The following is a 25,150-nucleotide window of genomic DNA, read 5'->3' as shown; positions in this document are numbered from 1 at the left end:
TGATAAGTCTCAGCAAGGCGCATTGAGGCTGACCTTAACAGCGGTGCACCGGCGGTGGCGATTCGCCATATTATAAAATTCGCTACTTTTTTTCCCGATTCCGTCGTCTCTTTTTCTATGTCATTTGTTCCTTTTTTTCTATATTTGTTCGACGATTACAACGAGCTGTAACTAGTAATTTGTTTGAACGTCGTCGATGTTTATTATCCCTGCTGTACCCCTTGCTCGGTGTCTGGAGTAGCAACACGTGTTAAGCAGTAGCTAATAGATGTCTAGAAGGCAAAATCGCACAGGGCCGCTACCGTCTTCGCCATCACCGTTAACACCGTTTCGAAGGCAAACGGACAAAGGGGATGCTGGCGGTAGAAGATCCCCCAGGTCTCTCTCTAAACTGGCTTTCTTTCTTTCCGTGTTTTTCTTTTCCAATTACACCTATTACAGCATAAGAAGCTACATTGCTTTGCTTGCACTTTTTCTCTCGATGGCTGAACGGGGCAACAGCTGAATTTATAGGTAGTCAGGAGCAAAAGAGGGTCTTAGATCTGCAACGACAGCACGGTTATCTGTTCGCGCCCAGTGATGCCGTTACTGGATGGATGAATCCCTAACAGGATGCGTGTTTGTGCATCTATTGCTATGTGGAAAAAAGCAATACGCAGCACTTTTTTTGAAGCATTTTTTCAAAAATACCATATGACCCCCAACTTATTCATTCGGGGTTGTCTATTTTTGCTGAGATGGAATGGACCGAACAACATTAACCATTTCACGACTCCATCATTTTTGCCAGGGCTAAAAATAAAGAGGTTCGCTTACACCTCCCTAGAAGGCCCCTTAACGATAGCGGCAATTGCACGCCAAGGAGACTCTACTATTTGAGCAGCGCGGGATGATAGAGGGGTGTACGTGAGCAAAATCTACACAATATTAAACGCAGCGCTGACTATGAACCGGCAAGCACACAGTCTAATCATGTTTCACTGACCCGCGACTAAGAATAACACGAATAAAAACTATGATCCCTAACAGGGGCAGGATTAAATCACTTGTTTGTTTGATTATAATAATAACACTAGTAATGGATAATGATATAATGTTGCTCATATACCTGCGTTCGTCTTTACTTTAATATTTAAAACAAAAGGGCTTGTTTGTAAAGTTGCCACACCCGCGCGGCGAAACTAGAAGGGCGTGTGTTGAGCACCTACATATATAAAATATGATAACGTAATACATTGCGTCCATAAAACGGCGTTTTTGCTTTTTACGTATGCCTTAGCAGTGGACTATACCATATAGCAATAAATGATACAAGGGGAAATCTTCTAAAAACTACTATGGTAATGACAAAGCCACCACTTTCCCAGTGCGTGTATGCGAGTGCCCAGTGTGTTTTTATTTATTCAAGAAAGAAAAGCTCGTTGTGAAAACTTTTCTAACTAAATATATTTACTGTTAATTGCACACGTAGCTTAGGGTCGCCTTTCGTTCTTGGGAGTGTGCATTACTATAAGAGAAATAGCCTCTACTAGCAATCAATTTCCACGAGAGTGGAGATATGACGTATTTCTGCTCTCGTATTATTCACTAAGCCTACGAAAGGCGATCGATTGGAGTTCGGCTGTAGCCAAACGTCCCGCTCGATATTGTTTTTTTTTTTTGCTGACGCTGGTAAAATTGTGTCGGCCATCAGGCGTTACTGAACCATCGCTAGAAGCTATCATGGTGTCGATAAGTAACGCAGACACAAAAGCATCGGTATCAGCATGCATCGAAGTTTCACTCTAAACATTTTCAGATGATATCTCCGAGTCCTCCGCTCGCGTTCATATCTCATTATCAGCGAGGGCAACAACTGAAAGTAAATAACATTCGGCGGGGCATTGCTGCTTCCCACGCGTAACCTTGAAAGATATTCACTTGCTCCTTGTCTCAGGCTGTCACAAACTTACAAGCGTCTTATAACCTCACTGGCTTCTAGCGTGATGGGGAAGATATTAACTGCGGTCGCTTAATATGTACACTAGCACTAGATCTGAAAACGCTCTTCACTTCACCAAACGCGATCGTTTGGCGTTGAAATATATCCAGTATGTCTTCTCATTGGCTACAGTTACTGCTTCAATCCGTAACGATGGCTTAGCTTACAATCTCAGCGTGTAAACATGTAAAACTTCCCTACTGCTGACATCAAAGAAGGCCGGATTTATAATCAGTGTATTGTAAACATCACACCAAGTGTCAGACAGCATAATTCTACTGCTACAAGCATCGAGCTACGATTTCAACAGTGCAACATGAAGTTGTCGGATTGATTGAGTGATTGACTCACTGATAGATCATCGTCGAGCCGCGAATGGCTGATGTCGGTGACCACGTGCGTTCAGCAGTCATTATTAATAGTTGCTTGTCTATATCGAGTCGTTGTGTGGTTACTAACTTACTACATGACGTGAACATGAATGGTGTGCTTATGTGACATAACAAGGCCGTAACGGTATTTTGTACTAGCACAATCCATAAGCAAACCGACAAGTTTTAATTATGGCAGTCCCTTCTGCTCGGAACTTGACATTTCCTATTGCGCGCATGTGAGCAACAAACAAAAGCTCCAACTGCTATTGCGCATTACAGATGCCGAACGCCTTTGTTTTAATAATGTTAATTTTACACTGCCTCTCGTCAAATCTGTGGTGGTTTTGACGTTGATGATGGACACGTACGTTATTTGCAAATTATATGGATAATAGAAGCAAAACGAGGAAGACAAGCAAACGTGTATGCCCTTTCTTCTTGTGCCACACATCGAACATACTGCACAGTCGGCTGCACATGTACCCCAATGCACACACACTTTTTTTGGTATGATTGTATACCATCGGGTGACGACTGTGATGAGAGAGAACATTCTCCGAAGCGCGTTGACCGTTCGGTCACAGCTGCGTGATGCGAGTTCGATTGCCCCTGCTCTCCTTCCCGTGTTTTTTGCGATTCGATTGCCTGTCCATCTACTGCCATACCTGATGAAGGGTACATTCGTTTGTCTGATCTCTGTCGCTTTGTCCGCCTGACCGTATATATCAGACGAGTGCCGTCTAGTATGTGGTAACTGGCAGACAAACCGCAATAATCGCCCCTGAAAAACCGTACGAGCCATACAAGTCGACGTACATTGCTGTTGCTGTGTGATACGGGTGCGCCCTCGTGTCAGTGCCCACGGCAAGTGCATGATACCTTAAGAACGAGCTGCACTATGTGTACCAGGGGCTTCTTTAAGTCAATTATAGCTTGGTGTGCCGGTGCTGATTGCGGCGCATCGGCGTCATTCGAGGGCTGACGAGTGAATGAATTACAGCATTGGCAGTATGAGATCCGGCTTCCAGCACTACTTCAGCTCGTACTGCTGCCCCTGCAGCAGCGATTATTATAGAGCCATCACTCTTTTAAAGTTCCCATAGACCAGCCTCTCTCAAGTCCACTTTACGATGATACTCTTTTGACGTAGCCGCCTACGTGAACGTATATTGAGGTATAGGCATCGTTAGATCTTATCTTACAACTGTACAGGAAATAAATGACAGTTCGTATTGCCATTATTCTGTAGCAATAAACCCTAACTTGGAATAGCCGACGAATTTGGTGACAATATTGTACATTGCACCAGTACTAACAAACGCTTGTAAACATACCTTGTAGATAGCAATAAGCACTAAATAAACGTCCAAACAGAGTCGATTAGGGCTCAATGGGAATAGGAGTCAATGGACGATAGCAAGGGTCGCAGGACAAACAAGCCTTTCATCAACTCACCGTAATTCTATTTTATTTTTTTGCTATGTTGTCCGTATATGCAATACGTGACTGAGCATTGCTGCCGTGTTATCGATCGATTGGCAATCTATCTATTGAGAGGTACGTTGAAGCTACTAAACAAGCAACAATCGATTGCTAAAATAACGAGGTATTTTGGTATACCGTGTCATTCATTAACGATGATAGTGATTATTATCAAAAATTTCGTAGCGGTTTCGCGAAAAAGTAGACATGGGCCTATCGTGCATTCGTTTAGGCTCTAACAAAAAGTGAACCTTTCATTTTGGTCTCTACTAGCAAGAATTCTTTGTGGCCTGTGTTTAGCGGTACAACTAAGTACATTCGTCTAATTGGACAAAAGATTGTTACCGTTCCGAGATTGCCACGTTTGCTAAGAGGATGACCGGAGGCAAACGGTCGACAAAATTAAGCGATTGGCTAAAAACAAAAAGGGCGCGACGTACCCGTTCGCTTTCATATTGATTTCAAGATTTTTCTGTTAACTGCCTTTGTATCGAACAGCAAATGCAGCAGTCGATTTGTTTAATTACTATAAGTTCACGATCCGTAGCAGCACGAAAGCTTGAGACAGTTTGACTCATTGCATATTAAATTGGATACCATATCGATAGTTTGTAGTCGAGGGTATTTCGTTTGGCCAGGAGGACCCTGAAGGAGGATCGACAGGCTCATGGGCAATATAGAGACACAGGCTTCAATGATGAGCAGTTGAGTGGCGAGTAATGAAAACAGGCGTTTGTGGCTCATTCAATTTATACCAAAACGAACAGCGAAACTATAAATTATCATATCAAAGGTACGCGTTGAATGAAACGGACGCGAGTCACCCTAATCCGACGTTCGTCGGTTGCCCCCAACGTACGTATTATTATGTAACAGTACATTCTATATAAATGACATACAAAGTTCAAATTTTAGACCGAGAATGTTTTTATAGATTGTCAGGCAGTAGAATGTCAGTTAAGATGGCATCTGAGACCAGTCAGAGGCCGGAAGGTAGCTGGAACTGTGCTTAAAATTTATAAAGAGGGAAACCACAGAAAAGTATCGACCCGTAACGCTCTGATCATATTATCATCGCAAAACGGACAGATTTAACACTGGCAAACGTAAACAAGCGGCTATCCAACCGGAGCATAAGCGACGCTGCTGCACAGAAAATCGGTGGCCTTCTTTAAAATCTATCGAGTGAACGAGATCTTCCCGTTTGATTAAAAAAATTACTGGATGTCATTTGCCCCGCTAACGCCGCGTGAAACTTGCTTCGTTTGTTTTTATGATACCTTTTCTGGCGGATTTCGATAACGTCACATCAGTAATCAAAGCTACATAAGATATATTAACACAGAAAGAATATGTCAGCTTTAGGTAAGGATGCAATCAGCAATCCATTGTAAAAACCTGTTCAATATATTGTTTCCCAAAAATGTTCCAAGTTCAACGAACGTCTCCTGTAAACGTTACGGCGACGCTATCGAGAATACACAACGAACACTGGCTGTGGGTTAGAGCAATTTGGTGTGCCCGTAAAAATGTTACGTGCTCACGATCAATCGCATACGCCTGCATGGCATGAAGTATAGTAATGAGAATTCTTCCGTAAAAAAAGAACCCTCCACTTACAGGCCTTTGCTTAAAGTCGATATTCCCGGAAAGTATTTGTCTCACCTGCGCTGGAAGGACGACATATAAAGGAGTACATTCTAAAGTGGATTATTAAGCGTATTGTTTTAGATCACCTGTCGTCGAAAACGGGAACCCGCATCACTGAGATAACGTCTGCTAGTCGCACCTGTTAAATCAATAAATAAGCTTAGTGTCAAACTTAGTTTTCTTCGCCAATCGATTGTGTACTAACAATGATCAGTGTGATGGTTTAGTACACTGATTACCGGAAGGTGGAATGCCCTTAGGTGCTCAGTTGTCATTGTGGCTTTATCCATAAAACCGTCATATGAGCGTAAGCGGACCTTCAATCTAATGAACGAATATAACTTAGAAATACTTTTGACACTTCCTAAGACCATAGCAACTGTTTTAGGTGTGACATTATCCAATAAGTATGAAATTTGTTCAATTTAAAACAAAATGGATCCTTGTATGTTATTATGTAGGAAGGCATTATGATTTGTTTGTTTGTGATTCTAGTAACTTTTTATCCTGTTACTCGTTTCCTATTGTGGGCCAGTCGTAAGGCATCGATCTCGCCGTACTGATAGATAACAAAATGAATACTACGTGAATTTATGTTTCAGTGTGTAACAAAAACAAGTTAAAGTCTCTGATAAGTAGCTAACTTGTCGCTGCCAAGTGCGTCGGCTCACGACGGCTTTTTGGCATTTCGAATAGGTAGTGTTTAATGTAACTTGCGACACGCCAAATAGGATAGCAGTACGCGCATACAATTAAAGAACACTACTGATATCTATGACTCCGATAACATTTCGACACCGCGACCGTCGCTTTCCTTCTGTGGACGCCAAAATAACCCGTTCGGTCGTAGTAAGTGCCAGAATTTCAAATGTGCCCCAAACAACCATACGACAGCTCCCAACGGCCATTATAGAGATTCCACGTTCATTGACAAACAGGACAAAACAATGAAGCACGATAGGAAACATCGGCGGCAAACGGTGAAGACACTTATTGTATTTAGACAGTTAGTAATAAACTCATCATGTGGATGACTCCACTCTAATTTCACTCATCGCCATTCTCGTGCAGAACTGCATTAGAGAAATGGTTTATAACAGTGATAGAGGTGGGCCTCCGGAGGCCTTGGAAAGGTCCCTGATATGAGAACGACGCAATACTGCAACAAAAAACGACAGTTCAATAGATTGAAAACAAACATCTACAATTAAAAAAATCAACAGTTGCAACAAGCAATACTTATTGAAATGGCTACAATTACAGTTCTGTATAGAACGGTACATCTGTCTATATAATCCGCCTATCCGTATCCTGCATAGACTAGGACGAAGGTCGCTGTTGTCCATAGCGTAACGTCGATGGCCAAACTGGTGGCAGCACTGTAGAACTGTTTACCCCTCCAACTCGTTCCTTCCTGCTCTTGAGAAATGGCTGCGAATACTTACCAAATTATAGCCACTACCTGCATCATAATCATCCTATCCATCATTGCAGTCATGACTACATTACCGGTATTGATAATCTCGGGCTCGTTCATCACCAGCATAACGTTAAATGATGAGTGTCTACCAGTTGTTTTCAACAACGCCAGTCATCTACACAAAGATAACAGCATGCAAATAGATATGCATAAACATGAATGTGTTTGTATGCATATATAATACAATATATATAATAACCCATCATGCAAACCAGCTGGACGTTTGTTCGAGGATGGTACGGACTCTTGATCAACTCGACGCGATAGGAACCTGTACAGATGGCAAAGGACTGTTGTGTGCGGCTGTTGAACCCTATGAAAATTATGTGTGCCCACTATTTTACACCCAGCAGTGGGAACGTATTGTTTATGACTTAGTTAGCCAATTATTATTATGATTTTACTGTGGTTAAACTCTTACAGAGCCTTTGCAATCCCAGTTTGTATTATATAGCACCCCTGCGACATCTTAACACATGTGCCACGCTGTCCGCTAAACTTTCCTTTAGGCTGATGACCCCCTATGGTGTCACGAGGCACAATACGTTCTGTCAGGATGTTAGTTACAATCTATTATCATAGCAACAGGTAGTACCATTTATTACGCACTATTGGACACATATTGATTAGATGTATGCGCTCGTACAGGGCCATTGCGTACCGATTATTTCGTGGCTTTGAAATCCCTGGAAAATCGAGCACGTTGGTGCTGTTCACAGCAGGAGCGCTGTTATCGACAACGATCGCTGCCACGGCTAGAGAAAGAACATTTTTACGTTAAGAACGATACGCCACTGGCGGCAAAACGTTCACATTAATGAGCAGCGGGGCACTTATACGACTTAAAACGGCGGAAATATAAAGGCAACAGGTGTTGATGGCGACTAGCGATTTTCGCGAGCTCTTTGTCATTGTCGAAACGGGGGATGACTCCAGGAGCCGCTTTACACACGCACAACAGTCCCATAGGTATACAGACAATCTATGTACGAATGCGCACACAGGTGAACTGTTCTATCGGTTCGGCAGTTGAACCTTTTGCTGGGGTCGTGCAAAGATGATTGATGTTGTGAGATTGATGCCGATGCTCGTCGTGGTGATATCGGATAGTCGGCAGCTGTTTAACCATCGGCAGACAATCAAGGTATCTACGCGTTTCTTCGCTCATCGATTCTATCAAGCCATGTCGGTAAGTACGCATCGTATCGTATCGTATCGTATAGTATAGATACATGAATCACAGCCGCTACCGCTGGTACCTAATTCTACAGCTGCTGACGCTGCATATTCGCTCATAGAGTTGGCACTGTTTGCTGAAATCAGTTGGTATACGTCAACAGAATCTTTGGTAGCAGTGCGTTCGCCGCTAATTTCGTACTGGACGTGGGCGTAGATTTTACGTATCAGGCGATCGTCAACATAATTTAGCAATATAGCAGAATCGAAAGTAAAGTGCATACAAATAAAAGTAATTAATTTATTTTTTCCGCCTAGTCATTACTTTGCCTGGTGGCTATAGAGCGTCTATTCGCATTGAAAACTCTTCGGCTGGTGTCGATAAAAATACAAAAAAAAAAATGTAAAATCTGTTACAATAGCCAAAAATAATAAGCATTGAGATGCTTTGAAGCTTTCCAGCTAACGGTAACCTAGAAAAAAGATACTTTTCATCCTTACCTCAAGCATGTACCGACACTTTTCGAAATGTCTCCAACGTAATTTTCTTGGGAGGAATGCGTACTATTTTCCCTATACTATAGATATATTTAAATACTCCATTTTAAATATTCCAATTAGAATAGTATTACGCGCGTTCCACCATTCGATTTAGGCCGATTCCACTTTTATGGCAAATCATAAAGTGCGTCTTTTAGATAATCATTTAATTCTCGATTTTTTGAAGCGGGATCCGTTTCTGCACAGAGTCGACCAGCTTTGCATTTTCAAAACACAGTAGGTAGAACAAGCTAAACCATACGGGGTGAAATTATTTTTTTGCCAGTTCAACACTTATATATGAACAGGCGTTGCGATCATCAGATAAGTTGGCGGGTTCGTTTTTTTGCGATTTTTTGCACCTGTCATTATAGAGCTGCGCTCGGGCAACAAAACATTACATTAATTGTCTATATTCTATTAAATGTGAAAGTAGGTTTTTTTTTTAAAAAGTTTAAATATAAATGAAACGAATGGTTCGACGGTGTACAAATGAGTGCCCAGACAGGGTGCTATTTTAACGTTTATCGTCACCTAGCGGCTATTACCGAAACACTATATATCAAGCTATTGTTTCTTTAAGCAGTCTCAAAGGCATATATATATACATCGTCGTGTGTCCGCTAAATCGTACACATAGGGCATTTTCGCAAGCAACTGCAGCCGTACTGTCTTAGACATACGCGGACTAGGTGCAGTCATTCAGTGTAATAAGCTTTGTCCACGCAAACACAGGTAGTGAAAAAGGCAAGCTACTTCTTAGTCTGCTTCATACAGCATTTAGTTAATGGCGCAGTAAGGATACGATTCCTTGCGGTGTTATTTATTTATTTTTTTCCCTCGAAAAACGTCTAATGCAATAAACGTTTTTTTTTTCGAGAAGTGCAACATTTTACCTTAATGTCGCCTCTGACTACACACGTTACTATACAGGCTTTCATGTTCCTTCTTTTAGATAAGGCCCGACAGCCGCAGCTACAATGGCCTCCCCGTGTCCGACATACTGCAATAATCGTTATTGTCGTTCTATTCGACCGTACGCAGGTTTGACCATTAGCAGTAATCTGGTAGCTGGCTGCTGCCATGGCGATTTTGTTCTCTGTCCTGTAGTCAGGCATATAATTATATCGCCTTAAACGCCGACAGGACTACTAGAATCCGCGCTATTTATACATATTTGCCTATTAATATCGCCACGTGTTTAGTGATCAGTGCTTTCTTTTACATTGAGAAAACTTTAAGATAAATGGCATCATTACTCATGATGAGTGGACCAGGCGGGCACGGGCCATCATCACCCAGCAGGTGGTGCTGCTGCTACTGCCATGTCCATAGCGGCTGACTATGCAGCCGCTGCCATGGCGGCCCAATAGCAAATGGAACCAACTATGAAAAAATAAAAACACTGTGTTTTTCATCGCTTGACGTCTCTCGTTGGGGTAGATGAGAGGAGATCTGTTTACAAATTTAATAATATTTAATAATCAATATGGCTATAAGGGCCGACTGGCAGGACAAAGGCTCCCGGATGGCGCCTCGCATTACACTTTGGAAATGGTGTCGTTGCCGAAAACATGATTATGAGCCATGGTGGAACCAGAGCATACAAACCTGATTCGTCTCTCATTTATTCAGTGGTAGTTAATCTGACGTATCGTACGTAATAACGTAAGAATTTAATAACAATGGCGTGCCGTTGACTAACCACAATAAGCAGTTAGATAGGAACTTATTATCGTGCCATTACAGACAATTACGCCTTTCTGTTCTTTTAGGTAGAGTAACTGTTTGGGGGGTACATATATACGTGTTGCCTGAATTTATCGAAACTTTTCTAGGTTTCTATTATGTAGATATCTGATTTGTGAATATTTAAAGCTAAATCGTAAAATATTGATCAGGTTACATCTGGCTAGTACATTTCCGTACACTAATTACTAGAGAAATGGATGCTTCATTCAAGGATCGCTTCTTCCCTTCAGGTATAATATCTGCTAGTCAAAAGTTCATGCTCGGTTCAGCAGGCACACCTATTGGTTTGAAAATTGTCGTTTATATTTGATTGGACCGCTCATTAATTGTGGGCAACAACAATATGCTTTGGCTAGCAATAAGTATTACATGAAATAAAGATAGTCAAGAGCAAACGCTCCATTCATATCACGGATGCGACAGATTATACACTCCTGAATAGCTTCGACCTGACATATTTCTATAAACCAACACTAAAGACCTAGCCCATACGCCAGGGCGGCCATCAAAAGGCAAGTAACAAAAATCCGAAAATTCAGCTGCTGAGAACATTTCTGTCGAAGCATGTTGGCTTAACGTCAGCCCAGTTCCCGCCCTCCTGAGGGCACATTGCCTTCCATATATTCATAGATACATAGGCTGTATTCATTTGCTTCTGGTTGATCTGATTCGGAACACGTAGTTCCGCTCGTATACTGCCTTTGATTGGACTACTGCCTGCATTTGACTAAATGAAACTGGCTGTTTCGCCCGTTCCTGTTGACATAAAGCCTATGTTGAACAGATCATATACCACTGACGTAAGCGTTTGCAAACTCAGACCCTAGGTAACATCTATAACATCATAAGGCAGCTGCTGGGCGTCCACGTGTGTCATACGGTTTTGCGCCATTATTTGGGGCGGGCTTTCTCATGTCAGACAGGAATCTAAGGTGCATATTTTAAACACAGAAGCATTATCCTCATAGATATGTCTTCAACTCTGATTCGTTTTTAAATGTCATCTGAGTAAAATATAACGAGTACAAAGAAAAAATTGTTTTTCTGCGTTCAGATTCTCTTAGGAACTAAAAAATTACGTACATTAGCCAACACGTGAGTGTACTGGGTCGCACGGCATAGTGTAGCACCTCAGTCACTCTGAAGTCAGTCACTCATCAAAAATGTAATTTTAAACTAGAATAAATTTGATGCAACGGTAATTAAGATTTCTTATTTTTTTCAAAATGTTTACCTTCTATTTCATCGGTTCACTTTTTTATCACTCCGTTTCGAGTACCGACACGTTTTCCGGTTGTTATACGATCACCCATTTTTTTTTATCTAATCAGCGGATTAGACAGGATGAGATGGGCCTTATAGAATTTCTGCTGTGTGTGCTTTTTGTGGCCAGATTTATTTAAGCGTCACAGGGACATCAAATGATTGGACGGCCAACACGGCGGGCCAGAGGTCATTTTAGCGGCAGAAATGCACCTGTTGTTGGCTTCGCCGTTGTTAATATTTTATTGTCACAGTTGTTATTATATGACTGGTGGGTACTTATTGACAGACTGCTCGTCCTTGAGGCAGTGGGAAGCGGGTATAATAGACTGCGTGGCATGCTATGGTATCTCTGTGAACCGTATCGCCAGCCCTATTCACCCTCGCTAAGGGGGCTCGTCTTTAAATATTTTTCCTTTCCTTTCGCCGTACGTTATCCATCTAAAAGCTAACGTTGCCTCGCCAGTTGGTCAATCAACCAGTGTTAAGATTTCCCAGTTGCTGATTGCCGATGATACCGCTCCGGGTTTCATCCCCGCCGTTGATCGTCCTTAGCGTCTTCTCCACGTAGATATAGTGTCCTACAAAAAGTTTTTATGTAGCGAGCCAACGTGCCCATCAATCTATACAGAAGAAGTCTACTACCGTCTCGTCAAAAGCCCCAACTGTGCCGGAACTATGCAGTTCTTCCTTACAAGATTGCTTGGAACGATGATCGACGCTGAATAATTTTATCCTTTAACTCATACCTTGGCTTCTTCAATAATAGTAACAGTAATGATAACTAGAATCATAGAAATACTAAAAGATTAATAAGTAAATAAATTTAAAATGGTATATTTACAACATGCGTAATCAAAGCGGCTGTCGCTTTGATTACAAGAATGATTCATGGTACAGGTATGAAGTTACTTTTTTAATTTAGTGCCAAGCACAAAGTAAACGAACACAGCCAAAAAAAAGACATTAATCGGTTTTAAAGCCACCAAACAGTTACCGATATCACCAATTTGACACAGCGACTGAGGGATGTATAAACATGGTTCAATATGTCCTTGAAATCTAAATAGGAGTCTTTCTCCTGCTATCAGTTTCGCCACTGCGCAAATAGACTGTTACATGATACTTTCTACATGTATATACTATCCATTTACCAAAAAATGATGTTATAACTTCCGTTTTTATTCGACATGCATCAAACTCTTCAAATTATTTGACCTTTCTTCGCAAAAGGTATATCGGTTATCACCGCTAGGATGCAATGTTCCCAGGGAGTCCTCTGAGCGTACTTCGCGAGGCAGTTGACCTAGCAGATCGTTATATATGCGCAGCTATAGCATAATGAACAATGACAAAGCTTTCTGCATCGAATCATAGATGAACCAAAAAGAAGCATGCCGATGTGTTCGTAAGGGCGTGCTGTTCCATCGAGGCAGTTACGTATTTACGCCTTACTAACACAAGCATACAGCAGATGGCGTAGACGCATATATATATATGTATAACCCTTACATGCCTAAATTAAATTTTGCTCAAGTCAAACCTTTATTTTGAACATGCTATAATTCAAATTATTACTGCGAAATAATGACCCTCTATGTGATATCAGTGGTTTGTAGCTATTATTTTTCTTGAGAATTTCTTCGGCGCTTTTACCTGCTATTTTATGGATTAGAGATACGTCGGCTTTAAGCAGGTCTCTTTAAAAGAAGCGTATGTGCCTTGCGTTTGAAATTTGTGATCTTGTTTTTCAAAGCCGTATTTTTAAGATCCTCTCACTTTTGTTAATTAGCTTTATTTTCTAGTACTTCATTCGTAAAGACTCTTTCGATTTCAAGTCCTACCTAGGCAAAAGTTTCGAGCTCAACCAACGTAAGTACCTACGGCTCCTTGAGCTAATCACGGACATTTGGAAATGAGAGTTAATGTTTACTCATCCACTACTAGCAGACGAGACAGGACTAAAAGGCGCTGTACAATACCCAAATATTCCTTCAGATGCTCCAAACCTAATGGGAACAGTTCTTGCAATGATGTTTTCGTGGTACAACTGTCTAATAATTATCGTCGTCACACATATAATCACGAAATATATTTCATGTTGAGGCCTTGAAATCCAAAACTTCCGGCCACCACTAATCGTGTCGCTCACGTACGCGTTTCCCATCATTTACGCAGAGTACTCGATTACCATCTCAATCAATATTATCAGATTAGTCGATGTATTTCATAATAGTGATCATCACAGAGATGGTTTCGTCGCCATCGTTGCGGCCGTGTCTTCTCTCTTGAAGTGGGAACGCTCATCTAGTAGCGGATCAGCTTGTTTAATTTTTTCCATATGATTGTTCAAACCATTGCACCATGTGTGCTGAAAGGATGCTTCTGATATAGCCCGCAAGATACCTGTTGCAATGCTGTGACAGGTAGACGGGGACACAGTTGAAACACGTTTAGCTCCACCTCCGCCACCCGTAGCTGTCCACTATAGCCATGGTAACGAATGAAGGCGGTCTACCAGGTGACTACCCTCGTAACAATAACGGTAATATAAGGTTACCACCCAACGTAGACGACGAACCAGTAAGCAGTTGTAATGACCTTCATCGCACTCGCAGTAATATCAATTGTGTTTTTTTGTATATATATATATATACATGTATACATGAGCACGTGCATAACTGCGAACGTCTTCCGTCACTCTAAGTCGCAAACAACAGCTTCGTATCCTTTTCGAATGCCGTCAAACTCTTCTTGGCCATGACTTCAGGCCAGCAGAAGCTGACCAGGCCGCCCAATCGCTGCATCTGTAGCGGCAATGATAACAACAACGGTAATAATAGCAGACTTCACACACAAAACGAAGTAAATGCTCTACCTTTTCGTTGTCAACCTGCTGTTTAACGCCATCATCTCGTCGTTGATTTCGTCCAGATTCTCACGGCTATTCATTGTCAGGTATAGAACATAGCAGTAATCTGCCTCCTCGTAATTATGTTAGCCAGTTTTGATTTACACGCATAAAGCCCCATTTTGTCTTGCGGTCAACTATAAAACTATTCAGTAAACCAATAATATTCATTTATGTAAACAGGAAGATTACATTTGTGTGTACGTTCGCTTTTCAGGACATACGAAAATGTACCAGTTCAGGATTGGGCGATCGCTGTGGGTTCGTCCTTGCGTGGATCGTTGCACGAAAACGTGTCCAGTAAGTGGTTACAGGATTGGAAGATCATTGTGAGCCTCCTTCCTTGATATATGCTTTTATATGCAATTTATTCTAAGCATATCTTCCTTACTATTCATTTAACATATTTTGCAATAAAGATGTTGGTCCAGTAAGCTATACATTTCAAAGAAAGGATTGCAACATTTTTATATATGTAAAATCTATAAAAAAAAAAAAGAAAAAACAACATCTATAAAATCTTTTGAAAAAGATTTTATAGAAAAATCGCTTTGAATCACATAAAAATAAGGCAATGCATGATTATCTGCTATAGCCCCGTTTTTTTCTAAACTGCATATTTTCAATGACGAATCTGGTCATACTTTCTCATATAAATTTTACTTATGGCAAGAATCCAGCCGGCCTATTCGATCAAGCGGGGAAGGTCAACGGGTTCTGAACCTGTAGATTACTCCGCCTCGTTTTTCGTGGAGTGTTTTCTACCCCACCTTCAAATGTAGGAACAAGCAAGTGAATTCGCAAATAACGAACGCCTTCACTTAGCGCTACTATTTCTAAAATGCTTAGCAAGATCGTTCTTTCAGCTCGCAGGTGTCATGTTTTAGATTGAGGCAAAGCAGACATCGCGCTTACATCAAATAATCTACAATAAACTTACAGAACACCAAGCCTGGCAGGCACCAATAATGCTTTCCTAGAAGAAACCGGAATTCAATGGTACCTGTTCGATCCGATAGCCTTATTTCCAAAAAATCCACGAAATAATTTCATTTTCTGTTTTTTTTTCACAGAAGGCTTACCGTCTAGTTTAAGCCTGACTCTACTTTGCAACTTTAGATGCGAAATAGTAACCTGTCAGACAATTTTATTACGATTACTTATAGAGAAGTTAGTCTTAGTTACGACCCTATCAACCATTGTCCCACTTGTTTCGATAGACTACGTTCATGTGTAGTTGTAGGAATCGTCATAGGAATGACTCATTCTTGCATAGCCAGAATCAAGTGTTGCAACGTTTTGTTCGAGTAAAAATAAAAGTGTCCGCGCATACTATATAAAACCATGTTTTATCAATTCTCAACTTTAGGCCGAACGCTAAACAATATGATTATGAGTCCTGTAAAAATTAGCGAGATCGAGACGATCCATCATCACCAACTTACACACGCAAACCCTTTCAATTTAATGCACTGAAACAGATGTAGGTGAAGGGAAAATGCAGCTTCCACTCTGCGAAACTCCAATAATCACTTGGTTCATAGTAAATTTTGTGAAGGAATAAACGCATCGTTCATTCGTCAGTCATTTAGCTTTGGTACAAACACGTTGCCTACCGGAACCTGTGACCATAACGTAAGGCGTTTCAGTGGGTGTTCCCTCTAGTACATTCGACCGATCGGCCTCCAGAAAGGAGACTTGCTAAATACTAGGAATACTATGTGAAATCGACCGCATGGCTACTTTCAATTGCTGGCTTCCAGCAGCCATTGATTCCCGCTCATAAGGGAAATCAAAGATATCTGTTTGTGCTGAATTCATTCATTCCTCGGGGTGATAGATTGTTCCCAGGAGGTTCAGTGCCATGGTCGCAGCTACATCCTAGCAGCTTCTAAGTGCTTTGCTCGTACACGCTCTATGTAACTATTTATTACATATAAATTATAACTACAAAACTCATTGTTGAGATAGTCGATCGATTTTATCAGTAGTTGCTAACATTAGGTCGGACTTTATTGACTCGAATGGGTTTATTGTCCATTAGTCATTGTGCGTGGGTCGCCAGTTTCATGCACACCAGGCTTATAGCCTTTATTTTGTCACTGACCAAAATTGGTTTCAACTTGATTAAAAAAAAAAGACTTTCTTTTTCCACGAAGATATTATCTTCTCGTTTTTCAGAAAGAACTTCAACAGCCAACGTAGAACCTCTTCTTTTTACTTTAGAAAACACAATGTCATTTCTTAAACATATTCGTCATTTGAGGGTTTCACCAAAAGCCCCAACTCCCGTTGGGCATCTAACCACATGCGGACCCGTGCGCACCACAAGCGAATGAAACGACCCCTTTTCTTATTTTAGCTTCACACGCGTATATCATAAATGTGCGTATCAAAGTCACGTAACAATTGCATATACCAAACACTGGAAATTATATTCAGTGAGGGCGAGGTGACTATATTGTGTATATACCGTATACGAATGAATTAGCATTACATAGATGAGCTGGCTTGCCTGCATATGTACGTTTACGCCCCACGCCTGGGTCCAGTATTAGGCTTACAATAGTCGTCATACAAATCCACACCTCGTCCGCTACCGTAACCAGTTGTTATTCAGAGGAAACGTCCTTTTTTGCCACATGATTTTGACCACGTCCACTTTTCAAATGCGCTAACCCTTCAATTATCTGTTGCAGTTTGGTATACTTTTTTCGGTTCACTTTGCCTTTGTATGGGAGAACGAGCGTCTGCACGCGTCCGTCACATTATTACTGTTTTCATTTTGATTGCTTGTTACATAGGTTGTCACGTGTGGTCTTCGATCTTCATACAGAGATCAATCGCTGCCACCCAAAATATGGCGATCAGCGGTTCGTTGTTGATAATATTCTCCCCAACCTCTTGTTTCTTATCACCATACCATTCATTAGCACGGCGACGCCGATACGCCAAAGAGCAAACGATCACAAATATGATGTACGAACGCCTCCAATTGACAGATTTTTTTACGCTTATTTTTTTGTGTTTTTTATGTGTTGTTACCTGTTCCCACAGCAGTGTTAGATCGCTAACAAATGAAATGTATTCAGTAACATCGATAAGCGAGCAGCATGTTCCATAAGCGACCACGAATGAATAAACCGAATTGACGCCATATTGTACCCAAAAACAAGATGCCCGACCGGTACGGCTCGAGCCGCATTGTCCTCTAATATATGGTGGAGACATATATATCCCTCTGCTAGAGTTCTGTGCGTGCACTGCAGCCGCTGATAATAACAGTAATAATAAATAATTAACTACGTTTGCGTTACAATATAGTTTATTTAGTCAGTCAATGTAATGGTACATGTGTGATACATCTAGCAATTATCTCAGGTCCTTGTAGGCTGGTAACTGTACAGATGCACATCGTACGTTCGCGGGGAACATCTTCCACCCTCGGATCCATCGATTGTGGCTCTCAAATAAGACAACGATTATCACTAGAATGTATCGAATTGAAAAAGTCGTCTGCTATAAAAACAAACAAAGCATAACGTTGAAATTGATGTAAACAGTTATATTCCATAGGTTATAAGAATTTTATAGAAATTTATATGGCCGCCCAACTTATTAGTGATAATAATAATAATATAAATTTTCCTCCGACTTGGCTTATTTACAATATTGCAGTTTTGCAAACGTAACTTTCGGTTTTCGTTGAAATAATGATAAAAGGATTCTTATGTTGCAATACTACCATGGTGGTGAGTTTTCCAACCTAAATGCCATTTACACGCCTTAGAATATCTTTCATGATTTTTTTGCACTGAGCTAAATTATGAAATTCAGAAAGAAAGGAACGTTTACGTACATTACGTATTCGATATTGGAAACACTATTTCAATCGTACAACAGTTGATGAGCCGTCCTTCTTTTTGGGGCAAGCATCCAAACGCGTTTTTTTGGCTAAGACTTACATATATATATAGACAGATCTGTATAACGTATCGTAGACGCTTATCAACCCACAGCGATGCACGCCAATATGTCTTTACATTATTTATTATTACAGTACAGAACGTGTGCGGTCACGCACCATCATGTGTGTACACATCAAAAAAGGAATAAGATATATAGAATACATTCATAAGAAAGATTCCTAAGATTTTAAAAATGAGAAAAAAAATTCTTTAGATTATTCAGCCATAACAACGTTTTCTCGACACTAACGGCTTGTCTATTTTTGCTAGCTACTTTTGATTCCAAAGGACTGCCTTGTCAAGGTGTCACCTCGATCTAAGCATTTTTTCGGACTTCTATAGGTAAACATTTACATAACCCATAAGTCTAGATAAACATTTCTACAATTTCGGATGAAACTGGTACGAAAATAGCACAACACGATGAAATGATGATGCTGAAGTGATGCACTCGTGGCTTGTCTCTTTTCTAGTCAAACTTCGCCGGTGGCCTTATTTCCTCCTTGCTCTTTGGTAAGTTCAAGGGTTTACTTTGCTAAGTACAAAGCGTTTCGTCTAGAAAATCAGCTAGCTATGCACACGTTCACGTAAGTATAGCACAAGTTCTAACTTAGCACACAGCAAATAATAAGATAATAACATGCTGAGGGACACAGGCCCGAGGTCACCTGAACTTTTCTGCATGTTGACCACTTCGCCAGATTGAAAGTTGATGGTCGATAATATAGTTAACTAGTAAAACGCATGTAATTCCTCTGCAATTCAGTATTAGTTGGTCTAACATTTCACGTATGTGCTGTCGGCTACAAGGATTATATCGCACAAGGATCTGAACGAGCTGCTCACACATTTAAGTTTGACATCCTTCGAAGATATCTGATAAGCAGTTCATACCTACCTAATAATAGATATATACATAGACTGGCGAATACTTAATTCAAATGCCAAATAACCCCAGAAATAATAACATGGATATAAATGAAATTTAAGTTGCCTTTGCCCAAAGGGCTAGAACCTGTAGGCCGGAAAATTTTCCACAGAAGCAAAGCCTATAGCTGAAAAACATCGCTGGCTCGAATCCCGTATAGAGATCAAGTCAACGATGACTTGATCTAATCTCAGCTATGTTATAATATACGTCTGTCAAAGAAAACGGCCTATAGAAGTGGGCAAATTTTTCGAACAACGATACATCGCTATGCAAAAGCCCGTTGACCCTTAGGCTGAGTGGTTCTTAGGCTGTACATACAGACATTTCTGTGTGAAATATAATGTATGCAACGCGTAGACAGTATCTTGGCCAGTGTTTTCAGCACTACGAATTAACTGGCCATGTCAGCACGTATATCATCTTCATAGCCTCATACAAACAGGGGTTATCCTTCACAAACATATTAACCAAGTTGGCCAACAGCAAAACCCATTATGGAAACTACACACTGTTTGCTTAACCAGAATGGCCTAGTCAGCTGGCCAGTTTTCCAGCATTTCACTCGCTAAGACGTACCCGACTAGTGAGCCCCATTCCAAGGTGGCCGTATGCTACCAAATGAAGCTGACGATTAGACAAATAAGCATCTCTCTGTCTGTTTGCGTAGAGTAGATTCGAGTGACGTATAGTCAGTTTCCGTAAATAGGTTATAAATGATGAATTGCGAGTCTTTAGATCTACTTTGCTTCACGCTATCTTGCTACTGCCCGCTTCGGAAAAGCACGACTATACCGAATAGAACGATACGCGAGAACTGCCAGCGCATAGCGGAAAACGAGAGACGTTTTCCTTTTCCTCTGCCACTACCACATGTACGTTTACGTCTGCTGTTGCTCTTTATGTCGCTGTAGCATAAATGGCCATTATCATGACATTTGGCAAAGGACTGACATCAACAGAGTTTAGCAGGAGTAGCAGCAGGGCCGTCTTGATTTGAGCAAAACGGACAGGCAAGTGACCAATAAAATGCTGAATGGGACAAAGCAGGCTGCCAGTAATGAACCATTCGTTGGTAAAGAGCGTCATAGGGCGATTATGATCTTTAACGGTAGAGTGCGGACACAATTAGAAACACCGTAAGAGACTCACCATCGATGTCCCATATACAGCAGATAGATCTAGGTGGGGCAGAGGTAAACACGGGGGGAAAAAAGTGCCAGATTTCTGAAAGTTGTTATCTCGTGCTTCATCGCCCGTGGCATAGTCATACCGAGAACCGAGCACATGTAGATGCACAACTAACTTACTATACAGATAAATGTAAATTGAAACCTATTAATGCTCTGAAATGAGTATCGGTAGAAATGAAAGTCTGGATTTAGACGATTTTGATAGTAGAAGCATGTTTGTTGCCAATAAAGTAACTGCTAACAAAGAAGTGGATGAGCGCAACTGTCATTGAATGAAAGAGGCATTATCGGCTGACTACACAGTAGTCGTTGGAATGATTGAAAGATACGCATTTCTTTGCGAGCACTCACAGAAAATAGTTTTCGATACTGTATATCCCTGATTTCATCTTGCATTAGTTCTAATTGTAGTCCAATCGACACGGCTAAAAACCGCTAGTTTGAATCTTGATATAAAGCATAACTGGCTCGAGCTAGCGTGCCATAATGGACCCGAAGTCTGCGAAGCGCTCCGAACAGTGCTTAAGAGTGGGTACGGTCGATCTTACGACTCCGGGAATAAAAAGAAACAATCACCATGTAATGAGGTGCCATATCCTTTGCCCATGGCAAGCAGTATGGCCATTTATACAATGCTAAAAAAGCGATCATATAAACGGCAAATTCAAGCTACAAGTAAATCTTTTAGTTTCAACGTGACATTATTTATAAAAATGCACCATCGGTTACGATAGACCATTCGAAAACTGTTCGGCAATCCCCTACTCTATTGTCACCTATAGAGGAAGGCATATTGTGATGCACTTACCTGTGAAAAGCTCTGTTAAGTGCCCATTGTAACAGCTGTGGGTTGACTTGAATCTGTTGGGCCTCTAGAGCTGCCGGTGCTCCAAGGAGGAGCAGCAAGATGAATTCATTCATAGTATAAGAACGTGCACAAAATTTGTACGTCAGTTAACGGTTGTAGCGCACCCCTGGGCACAAAAACATTCCGTTCCACACTCGATGAGGGGACGAGCTTTTAACACCACCCTCACGAAACGATATGCCTGTTAATTAGGCATCTGAAGACATTAACAATATACTCAACTATTCACGAATGTATTGCACTGATACACTTGGGTTCACTGGCCGCCTCTCTGCTCTTCAGGACGGCAGTCTCCTTTCACGATTAGGTCCGCTAATACTTCGACTTGAACCGCTCAAACAAGGGGTCAAAAAGTACGTCCCATGCTGTTAAAGGATTCCTCAATACTTCGCAGGACTGATCTTTTCTATCTATCTTCTGCTGGGCAGTAGTAGTAGCAGCAACAATTAGAGCTCACGACACACAAATGGATACTTTTCTTTCTTGAGATATTGTAAGTGTTCGCTTTCAAAACGCACTACGACCATCACCTCAAGCGTCTAATTGGTCGTTCTGGTGGATACCCCTTTGCTCGTTGTCTCTTTATATTTGTATAGAGATTTACGCTTGTGCTGTTTTTATGCTTCTCTGCTTTTTAACAGGTAAACAGGCAGACGCAGCGCCTCTCCAAGGAGTGGCTCTAAATCCGTGTGCAGTTCGTCACTGATCGCGTCCGCTGTGCAGCGCAATACAGACAACGAGGTTGTCGTATCGGAAGCTTCAGTGTCTCCGAATCTTCTGATGCTCGGGACGAACGGAGAAACGCACCGCAGACCGATCGTGGCCGATGCCCTGATGCCCTCTCAAAAAACCGCTCGCAGCGGCGAAACCAACAACGGAGGGTGATGGAAAGATCTGCCTGAGGAAAGCGCTGCTGCTGGTACAATACTTCTCACGGTTAGTGCCATCTCGTCGTAGTTGCGGGCAGATCCCAAAAAACTCTCACGTACAATCGGCTGACCGAGCGACGACTAGACAAGAGGAGAGAGCCGAAAACGAAGGGGCAACTGAATCTTTCTCTCTTATAGATTTCTGCGCGACTATCGACAGAAATAAGCGGGCGCTACCAACGATAGCTGCTGCGACGGGTGCGGCGGCGGCGATGGTTTCGAAGTGCTGCTAAATCAGCAGAAGTCACTCTTACGAACATTGATAAACGTGTTCTGTGGACAATTCGAAGCCTTCGCCATTAATTTCGGCCATAATAGCAATCATAGTCGCGGCAACAGCAACGCCAACGTACAGCTCACTGTGTTCCTAACCCTCACCACTTACGGCACGTCCTTACCATTAGAAATCCTCCTCGCCTTTGATGGATTAATCGCCTTTCGACCTGGGAAAGAGAACTGTGCCGCGTAGTCACCGCTATTACGGTGACAACTATATGATTATTAGTTTAACCAGTTCAACAAGGCGACAGATATTATGCATGGAATAAGTATCCACGTTGTTCCGAAGAACTGCCGGCGTCTTGTCATCGTTACGTCGATCGATACTTGTTCTGCTGCAGTTATCGTTATGGCTAAAAAATGAGCGAAGCAAAAATTCAGTGACACAAGTTTTTGTACCTAGCACTTCGACTAACACAGCTTTCTGGTCAAATCGCATGTGTTAGCTAATGGTGCAGTCGGCTACGGGACATGTTGTTCAAAGATGATTGTCTTCATTTGAGTATTGGGCAGGTGGTGTGCATCGCCCATTTTCATGGGCTGTTTGTGACCCTCCAGTAAAAGACTCAATTCGATTTCAATCAAGCGACGAAAAGCCTTTTCTCCTAGAAACCGAGCAGACTACTTCATTTGAATTCAACACGCGTCATACAAGGGCAAGGCATGATATAGGGGGCATACACACAGATTCATAAGTAGATTTTTTCAACAAAATACAGTTAAATGTGATCAGAACTTGACAAAAATCTGGAATGTAGTGTACCAATGCGTTGGCTTGCCGCTTTTTTCTACCAGCTTCGTAATGAAGCGCGCTGTCTGCTAGAACTCTATTAGGGTAGTGCATTAGAGATAAACAGTTAGTTTATGATTTTCAAACAGTATTTAAGTGGGTCTGTATCCGAAATCGAATACGGTCGAAGAATGAAAAGTCCTTCAAACTTTTTTTGCAGTAAAGGAAAAAACGTGTGATAGATTTTTATAGTTATGAGGCGCGTCAGTGTCCAGTTGTTTCGCTGAAACCAACTAAAAAGTACAAAGCAATCGAACCCAAGACCCACTTGGGTCTCTGCATACAGACGGTCACTTTCTAGGACATATCTCTGATCAGACAGCCCTCAGCCATACTAATATTCTATTCTCGATCAACGACTCGATGATTTGCAGTGGATCGCTCTAAGTTTCAGTGATCAGCATGGAGCTCGTCACCTATATAATCCCATATATCAGGCCAGGTAAAATAAAGCAAAGCCGACTATTCTGTTGCAGATTATCGCATTTGGCAAAAATCGCCCACCTTAAATACGCCGACTCTAAGACATTCTGTTGGCATTAGCTCAGAGAGTAGAATGCCTGCTTGTTAAGCCGCAGAAGCTTTCTCGTTAACAAAAGAGCCGTGGTCCTTCTAAAATTTTGGGCTTCGGTAGATTTCAGCTAGCACTTTAACCATCTTGTGAACTAATGGGAGGGCCTCTATACAATGCATCTGCTACCTGGGAATGAGGGGTGTCCTTGGAATACTGGCTGCGATCCGTTTGCTTAAAAAACTTGATCAGCTTAAAAATATGAAACAGGAAGATTCAAAGATGCGCTCTGTGAAATAAAACACAGTTGAATTGAGGCCTTTTTTAATCAACACATTGCCACGTAGTTGTTTGCAGTGGTAGCGAGTAGGCACCTTCTTCGTAATGAACCCAAAGCAATAGCAAATCCTTGCAGGCGTTCGTGGGGGTACATTGGGGAGGTTTGGCGGTTTCTCAGTAAACTCTGAGCTTAGTCGTGATGCTGTAGCTTGCAGGGGGCAGCTTGAAGGGCCTAAAGCTATTGAGCTTAGTAGCTAGTTAGCTCAATAGTTAATGTATTATATAAAATGTATGTTTTAAACAAATGATTAGATATTCCGTGCTTGTACGGAGTATTTTGACGTCGTTGATGACAAAGCTAATGGTAGAAGTAAAGGACAAGGTAAATGGTGTAGGTAGATCTATTTAAGTTAAGCTTATTAAGATATGAGCTCTTCGTAAGCCAACTGTAGTTAAGACTATAAAGTTTAATGTTTAATGAGGCGTACAGGCAACGCAAATTCTGTTAGAAGTTAATTGTTTTCAGAAGTGCCAATTTCTTTTGGGTACTTGAATTTTGTAAACAAACATATTGAAAATACATTTTTTCTTTGTCAAACTTCAATAAAGAAAATTGTTTACGTATATTGGATGGCTAATCAAATAGAGGCACTCAAGTTTTTAACCGTTCGTTTACTTTGTTTTGCCGTCCTTGGAGTAAAACTTAATTACTCCGACGTGATTTAATACTCCAAAATACTATTCTACACCATAGAGCAGTTGAGAGCTGCTATTGAATGTCATGGTCACAGCGAAC

At 41.4% G+C, this 25,150-nt stretch overlaps 1 protein-coding gene and 1 long non-coding RNA gene across 2 annotated transcripts in view; one reads left to right on the top strand and one right to left on the bottom strand.

Annotated features, from left to right (window-relative positions):
* The window catches only part of LOC111260229 (uncharacterized), a 101,931-nt gene extending 79,409 nt beyond the window's left edge, over positions 1-22,522 (bottom strand). The window contains exon 1 of the mRNA XM_022832827.2: positions 21,507-22,522. Coding sequence (XP_022688562.1) covers positions 21,507-21,619 — 113 coding nt within the window. The 5' untranslated portion in view covers positions 21,620-22,522. The remainder of the gene's footprint in view (positions 1-21,506) is intronic.
* Positions 7,867-19,394, top strand: LOC147753983 (uncharacterized). The gene is made up of 3 exons (XR_015310945.1): positions 7,867-8,156; positions 14,827-14,909; positions 17,667-19,394. It is a non-coding gene; the product is annotated as an uncharacterized LOC147753983 (long non-coding RNA).
* Positions 22,523-25,150: the final 2,628 nt, after the last annotated feature.

The sequence above is a fragment of the Varroa jacobsoni genome, unplaced genomic scaffold (genome assembly GCF_002532875.2).
Source record: "Varroa jacobsoni isolate VJ856 unplaced genomic scaffold, vjacob_1.0 scaffold_42, whole genome shotgun sequence".
Classification (NCBI taxonomy): domain Eukaryota; kingdom Metazoa; phylum Arthropoda; class Arachnida; order Mesostigmata; family Varroidae; genus Varroa; species Varroa jacobsoni.
This window is presented reverse-complemented; position numbering and strand designations above follow the sequence as displayed.